Below are 8,553 nucleotides of genomic sequence, written 5' to 3'. Positions count from 1 at the left end.
GTAGCACGAGAACTTCCCCTCAGCCAGAAGAGATGATTGTGTTTTGTCATGGTTCCTTTGTGACCCTGCTTGGTACAACAGTCTGGGTGTGGAGTGGGGTTATGGGGATACAGTCTACACCACTGCTCAGTGTTGAGTATACTACGTACTCTGAGATGATGCTGACCTCCATTTTGCTTCACATAACCTTGACTATTTGCACCAGATTTTGGATCTCCAAGCTTATCTGCCTCCTCTACACACACACACACACACCACCCTGTTAGCCTGTCTGGGCCCATCCTGACCCCCCACCACCCTGACCCCCCCACCACCCTGACCCCCCCACCACCCTGACCCCCCACCACCCTGACCCCCCACCACCCTGACCCCCCACCACCCTGACCCCCCACCACCCCTCCATTAGCCTCTGGCCATGCATCCACCTCTGTTCTGCTGCCGTGAAGCACTTTGTCACTGGATGTACTCCAGCCCTGGTCTGTGGTGGCCTTGTTTCAGTCACGTCTGCCTTTCCACGCTGGGTGGATCCAAGCTGGGGTGTCTGTGCAAGTGAACGTGTTGTCAGTTTCATCTGGAGTCGTCCCCTACTGGAGTCTGGCCCCGATGCTTTACTTTGTCATGATATATTTTAGTTGGAGGGTTTTTTTGTTGTTGCTTTTTTAATCTTTTTTTTTTTTTTTATTTGAACTTAAATATGTATATCGCACTGTGTTGTAAAGCCAGTGTTCAAAAGTGTAAATTCTTAATAAAATTTAACTGAGGAGAATCTCTTGATTTGGTCACTTTTTTTGAACTATATTTCTTTTCTGTTTACAGTACATGCACCTTCACCACACATCCCCTCCTCCAGGTCACCTTAGGGTGTGGAATGTGCTCTGGGACATGACACCACAGCCAGGTCAGACTCCTGTCACTTAAGAACTAGTCTGCACACGTAAGCTCAGTGTCTATCATTCTCAAGTCTTACAGTAGGGTGTGCGTACATTGGGCTAAAGGGTCTTGGCAGTCTGGCGTCCTCCTCATCTGGTATCTTCCCTGAGAGGAGCGTGAGGAAGTTTGGGTGATGTCTAGACCGGGTGTGGTCGGGGAGGGAGGGGTGAGGGGAAGAGTGCGGGTTAGGTGTGTGCGCTCGTTTGTGCTGAGGGGGACTGTTTTCTGAATCCTCTTGGCTCTCCTCTCCGTGTGCCCGCACACACGCCGGCCTGGCCTGGCAGCCAGGCGGACGGGCAGGGTAGAGCGTGCCAACACAGCTGCCTATTGAGAAGCAGCGTTATGGACACAATGTGAGCGACAGACTTGCTGTATCGACAGCTCCCCCTTTTCTGCTGTTGTGGCCAGAAATAAACCATAAATACTCCCCTTCCCCTGCTCTTCAATGGCTCATCCCACCAAACACCAAGTGGCATCAAAACAGGAGAACATTACCATCAACACAGAAGACTTCAGACCTCAGACTTCCAGGTAAAACCGGGGTGTTATTGGAAACGACAAGTTAAAGAGACAGCAGGCATCAGATTTTGGGCTGGAATTTGGAGGGGAAAAGTTCCCCCCCAGAAAGACTGTTGAGAGGGACAGGTTTGGTTTAAGGAACAGAGTTTGATTTCTCAATAGACCATAACATGTGAGCATTTGCATGAAGATTTGATAATTTAGTATGACATAGAGACTGAGACATTTGCATGATAGAGAGTTTGGGGGCTTATTCGGATGGATCAAGAGACGCTCCAAAAAGATATACCTGTAACGACTTCTGCAAAGATAGATAACATTCATATAGATAATATAACAGGATTGCCTGTCATGATGAGATGTTGACAGGGTCTTCATAGCAATGGTAAACAAGGCTTCATTTTGCACACTTGGCGGGTAGTAACATTTAGTTGGTATCTTTATTTGTTTATTTATTGTGTGTGTGTGTGTATGTGTGTGTGTGTATGTGTGTGTGTGTGTGTGTGTGTGTGTGGTGCTCATGAGAGGATACCCAGTGAACCAGTAGCATGTCGGAGCAGCAAGGAGCACCAGAGCAGCTGGCTGCAGGAAAAAGCCAGGGAGGGGCGGGAGCCATTTACAAGGTCCTGTGTCTTTCCAACGAAATCTACTCAGATTCTGTCTCATTTGTACCTTCTGTGATCTTTCTTCTGCTGTATCTTTTCATTCTTTCTCTCCTTGACACTAAAATACATTGTCCGTTTCTTTGTTTTGTTTACTTTCAAGTATCTCCTCTACTCTCTCCACCTGCTATATCTCCCTTTCAATGTCACTGTGTTCCAACTTGTCTTCCCTCCCTGTGTTCTGATCCAGGTGGTGCTGTTTGAGTTTGAGAATTTCCAGGGCCAAAAGGCAGAGTTTTCTGCCGAGTGTAAAGATGTGTCAGAGAAGGGCCTTGAGAAGGTTGGCTCTTTGCTGGTTGAGTCTGGGCCGTAAGTAACGAAGCCTTCAAATATGTATTGTGGAGTGAAAAATATCACAAGTATTTGTTAATGTGTTGACACAGTCCAGCTTAAACACCTATATTACAACTGACCTGTAGTCATTGTCCTGTTTTGGCTGGAATTTAAAGCAAGCATGTTTTATTCTATAGTTTCTCTCCAAAACTGACATCTCCAAAACTGTGAGGAAAAGTCTAATGTGAGTTTGACAGCCTTTCCCCTCTCTCCTCCTCTCAGATGGGTGGGCTATGACCGCCAGGGGTTTACAGGCGAGCAGTTTATCCTGGAGAAAGGGGAGTATCCACGTTGGGACACCTGGACCAACAGCCAGTACAGCTACTCCTTCTGGTCTATGCGGCCCCTCAAAGTGGTGGGTGACCCTCTGACCGCACTCTTGCTGAACCCTTCACTCTGATCCCTCCACTCTGAACCCTCCACTCTGAACCCTCCACGAACTTGACATCTCGACCTCAGACACTCTATCGACCACCTCAGTGTTAGAACCAACTGACCGCCTCGATATAACGCTCCACTCGTTGACAGGCGTATCTGATTGATTTCGACATTCACACATATATCCTACCCTTTCCCCTGATTCTCTCATCCCTGTCCGTTATCTTATGGAGCATTCCAGAAGAGCTTCCCTTTCCTCGCAGACGAGCTTGTCGATACCTTTCCAGAATCCACTGACCACCTGTCGATTACCGGCTTCCGCTCATGCTCTGCTTGTGTCTGTGTCTCCCCCTTCAGGACGGCGCTGACCACAAGCTCCATCTGTTTGAGAACCCAGGCTTCACCGGCAGAAAGATGGAGATAGTTGACGACGACGTGCCCAGTTTGTGGGGGCATGGTTTCCAAGACCGCGTAGCCAGTGTCAAGGCTCTGAACGGAACGTAAGCCAGCCCTCTCTTCAGTCGCCCTTCGCCTCCCTCCGTTCGATACATCTCTCAGACTCCATCTCCATCTCGACTCCATCTCCATCTGTGTTTTTTCTTCAGATGGGTGGGCTACATGTACCCAGGCTACAGGGGGCGCCAGTATGTCTTCGAGCGCGGAGATTTCAAGCACTGGAACGACTGGGAGGCCGCCGCCCCTCAGATCCAGTCTGTCCGGCGCGTGCGTGACATGCAGTGGCACAAGAGGGGCTGTTTCATCGTCCCTGCCCCTGCTCCAGCCCCTGCCCCAGCCCCTGCCCCCGCCCCTGCCCCTGCCCCAGCCCCCGCACCCCCGGCCCCCCCTGCTGCAGCCGGCGCCAGCTGAAGAGATCCACAAGGCCCACCAGAGCCTCTTCCAGGCCGCTCCCAGAGCCCACCCTCTCCCTCTCCCTTAACCATGGCAAATGCTGCTCCTGCCTAGTGAGAAGTGCTATGTATGTTTCAGTGGTGAATAAACTTGTTTGACCAGGAACTGGACATGCGTCATTGTTTTGTTACTGTGGTTTGTGTCCTTGGAGGAGTCATAAATAGGGAGTGGGTTAATGGCAATGACAAACTCTCCACACGCCAACACAAAGGCTGGTGCATCCTGTTCTCCATCTTACAACATCTCCATCTTCCTGTTGTTCTCATCAGTCCATCTAGGTCCTAGTCTTAGTAACAGTGGAAGGGAAGGTCACATGACAGCTCACGGCCATATCTGTAGCACATCACTAGAGGTAATGATGTCATCTGTAGCACATCACTAGAGGTAATGAAGTCATCTGTAGCACATCACTGGAGGAAATGATGTAATCTGTAGCACATCACTGGAGGAAATGATGTCATCTGTACGACACACATTCCCTTCCGTTGGCGTCATCGTATTACATGTTGTTCCATGTGCACATCAATATGAACTTGAGGAATCTCTTAAAACGATTGCATTGCACCTTAAGTTCTCCAACAACTGTTGGATAGCTTCCATGACAGATAAAGTAGGATGTGAAAGCACAACAAAGTCACGTTAAAGACATTTCAGATCAGGAACCCCACAAAAAAAAGAAAACATGCCATCTGTATCTTATGTGGTCACAACCAAACATTTTGCGCAGGTGCGATCACATACTGTAAGACATCCATTTTGTTAACTATTGCTGGTAGTTACACATCCCTTCCAAAGCTAAGATGGCTGCATCTCTAACTCCACCGAGGTGTGATTGAATAAAACTCTAGTGAGTTGCCATGGTGATTGCCCTGAGGGAGTTGCATAGTCCATGGAGCCACTCTGACCACCAGGGACCACTGTGTTTTCAGCTAGAGGGAAAAGCGACAGACTGGACTTGCCACAAGTACATTTTACTTACAACTACAACTACTTCAACTTGGACAGTAGTGTCTTGTGTTCAAGTGCAAAGAACATGCCTGAGAAATTTGAGACACCTGAGTTTAGCTCCTGTGACAGAGCTCAATGTAAAGTAGGTGTCTGGTCATAAACTGCGAAAACTCCATCTAATTCAGTGTGGTAGTTTTGTTTTTAGATGTAAAATCTAGTTGGTTGTGTTATTTAAAGAAATCTTATCAAGTGAAATTGTCTTACTGTACTGGCATCCAAGTGCTTAAATTTGATAGGACATTTTAACAGTGCAGGCATGTGCAGGATTGAAAAGTAAAAACAAATACATTTTTCCTGAACAGGTGCCTGATACAAGATCTAATGTTGATAGGAATTTGACTCTGTTTATTGACTGTTCTCTCTATGATGTAACACACTTATTTTATGTTGGTGTAAAAAGCTAGTCCTAATAAATGAACCCGTTACCTTAAATCTGTGTCAGATTTTTTTTCCTGTAAATTTATACCAGTTGTTTTTTTACGTAAACCATGTACCAGTTAAAACATGTTATTACCAATAATTATACTTGTTTATTGCTTCTTTCATTTAAACCTTTGAAGAGAGCAACTTTTCCTATCTCTCCTCTCACTACACACACCTCTATATTCCACTACTAATGTGCAACTAAATTCAAGGCCTACAACCATTATGAGCCCCTCTGTTCACCTCACAGCATTTTCTGTGTTCATTAAGTGTAATGTTCTCCTGTCCTGATGAATGAAATGACCATGCTCTCTTGTTAACAATTGGACAAACTGGTGTGCAACTCTGCTCTTCTCTTGCCAACTGGAAGAAGCTGGCATGTCCAGTCAACAGTTTTGTCTGCTTGACACAGCTGAACTCGAGGGGTCAACCCTCTCCATCTTGGCACAGATGAGAAGACCGACATTATATGCCAAGCCCTTAAAGCACTGTGCTTACACATTATTCCCCATCCCCAAATTACACATGTTTGTCAAAGGACTCTGTGATCATTAGCATATACAAGACATCATACTGTAAACCCTATGTCAACTGTTTATACACAGCATGAGTAAATGCAGTTTTAAATCTGGTACACTACCTATCTCTAAACTTGTCATCCATTTCTCCCGCTCTTTCTCTCACTTCTCTCGACCCTCCTCTCTTCCTCTCTCTCTCTCTCTCTCTCTCTCTCTCTCTTTCTCTCTCTCTCTCTCCCCTCTCTCTCTCTCATAGTCCAGGCATATAGCCTATCTCATTGTAAGTGTGGGACTCTTGGCACAAGTTGTGCTGAATCATGTGGATATCAAACAATGACCGGCTGGACAAAATTGACAACTAATGAAATAACTTTGAGGGGGCGTGAGAAGGGGGAGGGGGGGTGCAGGCAGAGCAGTGACCCCCCCCTCCCCCCAGACCAGCCTGCTCGGCCTATTGCAGGCTCGTCTGGAGGGTAGCTTGGTCACAGAGGACTGTTGGCAGGGTTTCCACCCCTGGGCGCACCGTATAAATTGAGCTGGACATGCCATCACAAGCACACTGGCACAGACAGGTACTGGTAAGAGATTCATGTCCGGCACGTTTCTCATTTTCACAACACAGATTCACGTTATACACAGATCTTTTTTCTTTCATTTTTATTCATTAATTACATGTAGAACTAACTTTGTTTTTGGGGTTCATGGATTCCAAACTTTACAAGTGTGCCGTCAAAAGATGTTCTAAACAGCCAATGCACCGTTTTACCTTTTAAATTGTATTTGGAAATACTTCTAGTCAAAAAATACTATAGTGGTTTCTGACAGCAAAAAACGAATGCTTTTTGATGTATTTTCAAAGGAGAGTGACTCCCTCAACTTTGTTGACATACCTATCGCTTTTATCGGGCCAAACAGTAATAAGCCACGTAGGAAAACATACTTTGTGGACATCCGGTGGATCCTAACCATGTTTTCTAATTTCTCCACGTTTCTCTGTCTCCTCTTAGTTTCATTTAAACCCATCCAGTTCATTATGGCCACAGATCACCAGAACCCTGCATCTAAGCAGCAGCAACCAGGGACTAGTGCGTTCAAGGTAAGGCGGAGTGGAGCAAGGACAAGTCCAGCCCATGGGACAGTGGAGAGCTTCCACAGTCCACACAAACCTACCGTTTTTTTAAAAATACATTCCGGTTTGGTGGATGTAGCCCTCGCATTGAAGTAGCATTCGGTCATTTCCCTCTCCGTCCACAGTTGATCATCTATGAACAGGAGAACTTCCAGGGACGATGCCATGAGCTGACTGGTCCCTGTAACAACCTCCTGGAAGCAGGCGTGGAGAAAGTGGGCTCCATTCTGGTGCTGTGTGGACCGTGAGTGTGGGACCAACAGAGAAAGAGCCAGAGACAGAGAGAGGCAGAGAGTGACAGAGAGAGAGACAGAGAGAGAGACACACACACACAGAGAGAGAGAGTGACAGACAGAGAAAGAGAGGCAGAGAGTGACAGAGAGAGAGAAAGAGAGAGCCAGAGAGTGACACAGAGAGAGAGAGAGAGTGACAGAGAGAGTGACAGAGAGACACAGAGAGAGAGAGGGCGGTGGGGTAGAAGTTTCCCATTAAACACTGCGCATAGATACAACAAGAAATAAATGAATCCATGTTGCTTTTCCTCCTCCATCCTCCTTTTCAGATGGGTGGGATACGAGCAGGCTATGTGTAAGGGGGAGCAGTATGTGTTTGAGAAGGGGGAGTATCCTCGCTGGGATTCCTGGACCAACAGCAGACGCAGCGACACCATCTTTGCATTCCGCCCCATTAAAGTGGTAAAGCTGCACACCTCCTCCTCTACCGCAAAAGCTCCACCCAGTCACCAGGTGTGCCGTCACTTGGCAACTGTCGGTTCTGTGCTCCTGGTTAGACTCTCTCTCTATCTCTCTCTCTCTTTATCTCTCTCTCAGGATAGCCAGGAGCACAAGATTGTCCTTTATGAAAACCCCAACTTTGCTGGGAAGAAGATCGAGATCATAGATGACGATGTCCCCAGCTTCCACGCGCACGGTTACCAGGAGAAGGTCTCCTCTGTCAGAGTTCAGAGTGGCACGTGAGTCACCAACAACAGATTTCTGTCCAAACACTGATGTCACTGATCTCAGTGACATTCATCCAAAGTATTTAACCAGTCCCAGCACAGGAATCCTTTCTAAATGCATGTCTTCTTGTCTCTTCCACGCCATGGCTGTCACCTCTATGCTCCTCTTGCACCAGTTGGGTGGGGTACCAATATCCCGGCTATAGAGGTTTCCAGTACCTGTTTGAGAAAGGGGAGTACAAGGACAGCTCTGAGTTTGGGGCACTGATCCCTCAGATCCAGTCTGTTCGGCGTATCCGGGACATGCAGTGGCACCAGAGGGGAGCTTTCCACCCCTCCACCTAAGCTTGTGACTCTTTCCTGCACCAACACCTTGCTGCCTGTGACCCCGATCCTCCCAGCTCTTTCCCCCAGTCCCTCAACCCACTCAAATTTGCATCAAAATGCCTCTTGCAATTGTTTTAGTTGCACCATTCTTCTAAAGCAAATTAATAAATCATTGTTGCCTTAGCCTATATTTGAAGTGTTCATTTGGTGTGTTTACACAGCATTATTTAGTTTGTACAACAACTTTATTCGATTTTTATACATACAAGACAAAAACAGTGGAAGAAAGGAGAGAAATTTGCATTTGATGACGTAATTTTCTTTATTGAGTAAACATCGGAAGCACATTTCCTAGAAGCTTGTATTGTAGTTTTGTACATACAAGACAAAAACAGTGGAAGAAAGGAGAGAAATTTGCATTTGATGACGTAATTTCCTTTATTGAGTAAACACCGG

The 8,553-nt window shown here is 46.7% G+C and overlaps 2 protein-coding genes across 3 annotated transcripts; both read left to right on the top strand.

Annotated features, from left to right (window-relative positions):
• The first annotated feature begins 1,143 nt into the window (after positions 1-1,143).
• crybb3 (crystallin, beta B3) lies at positions 1,144-3,789 on the top strand. Its single transcript, XM_047048358.1, has 6 exons — positions 1,144-1,461; positions 1,977-2,072; positions 2,302-2,420; positions 2,667-2,799; positions 3,180-3,322; positions 3,428-3,789. The coding sequence occupies exons 2-6, from the start codon at positions 1,998-2,000 to the stop codon at positions 3,687-3,689; spliced, it is 732 nt and encodes a 243-aa protein (XP_046904314.1). The 5' UTR covers positions 1,144-1,461; positions 1,977-1,997; the 3' UTR covers positions 3,690-3,789.
• Positions 3,790-6,176: 2,387 nt separating this feature from the next.
• On the top strand, positions 6,177-8,287 carry crybb2 (crystallin, beta B2). Of its 2 annotated transcripts, none has more exons than XM_047048153.1 (6): positions 6,177-6,258; positions 6,688-6,776; positions 6,935-7,053; positions 7,372-7,504; positions 7,640-7,782; positions 7,947-8,287. In XM_047048153.1, exons 2-6 carry the CDS (start codon positions 6,714-6,716, stop codon positions 8,113-8,115), a joined length of 627 nt encoding a protein of 208 aa, XP_046904109.1. In that variant the 5' UTR covers positions 6,177-6,258; positions 6,688-6,713; the 3' UTR covers positions 8,116-8,287. The 2 variants fall into 2 exon arrangements, with proteins under 2 accessions (XP_046904109.1, XP_046904110.1); XM_047048154.1 differs by having other exon boundaries at positions 6,222-6,252.
• The last annotated feature ends 266 nt before the right edge of the window (positions 8,288-8,553 follow it).

Source organism: Hypomesus transpacificus, chromosome 24 (genome assembly GCF_021917145.1).
Source record: "Hypomesus transpacificus isolate Combined female chromosome 24, fHypTra1, whole genome shotgun sequence".
Lineage (NCBI taxonomy): Eukaryota > Metazoa > Chordata > Actinopteri > Osmeriformes > Osmeridae > Hypomesus > Hypomesus transpacificus.
The sequence above is the reverse complement of the archived record's forward strand: the minus strand, read 5'-3'. Positions and strand labels throughout refer to the sequence as shown.

Bases quoted from the DNA above. Each gene is read 5' to 3' on its own strand.
- crybb2 (XM_047048153.1), top strand. From the start codon at position 6,714: ATGGCCACAGATCACCAGAACCCTGCATCTAAGCAGCAGCAACCAGGG. The intron at 7,054-7,371 runs GTGAGTGTGGGA...CCTCCTTTTCAG, and splicing joins ATTCTGGTGCTGTGTGGACC to ATGGGTGGGATACGAGCAGG. The intron at 7,505-7,639 runs GTAAAGCTGCAC...TCTCTCTCTCAG, and splicing joins CATTCCGCCCCATTAAAGTG to GATAGCCAGGAGCACAAGAT.
- crybb3 (XM_047048358.1), top strand. From the start codon at position 1,998: ATGTCGGAGCAGCAAGGAGCACCAGAGCAGCTGGCTGCAGGAAAAAGC. The intron at 2,421-2,666 runs GTAAGTAACGAA...TCCTCCTCTCAG, and splicing joins TTGCTGGTTGAGTCTGGGCC to ATGGGTGGGCTATGACCGCC. The intron at 3,323-3,427 runs GTAAGCCAGCCC...TTTTTTCTTCAG, and splicing joins GTCAAGGCTCTGAACGGAAC to ATGGGTGGGCTACATGTACC.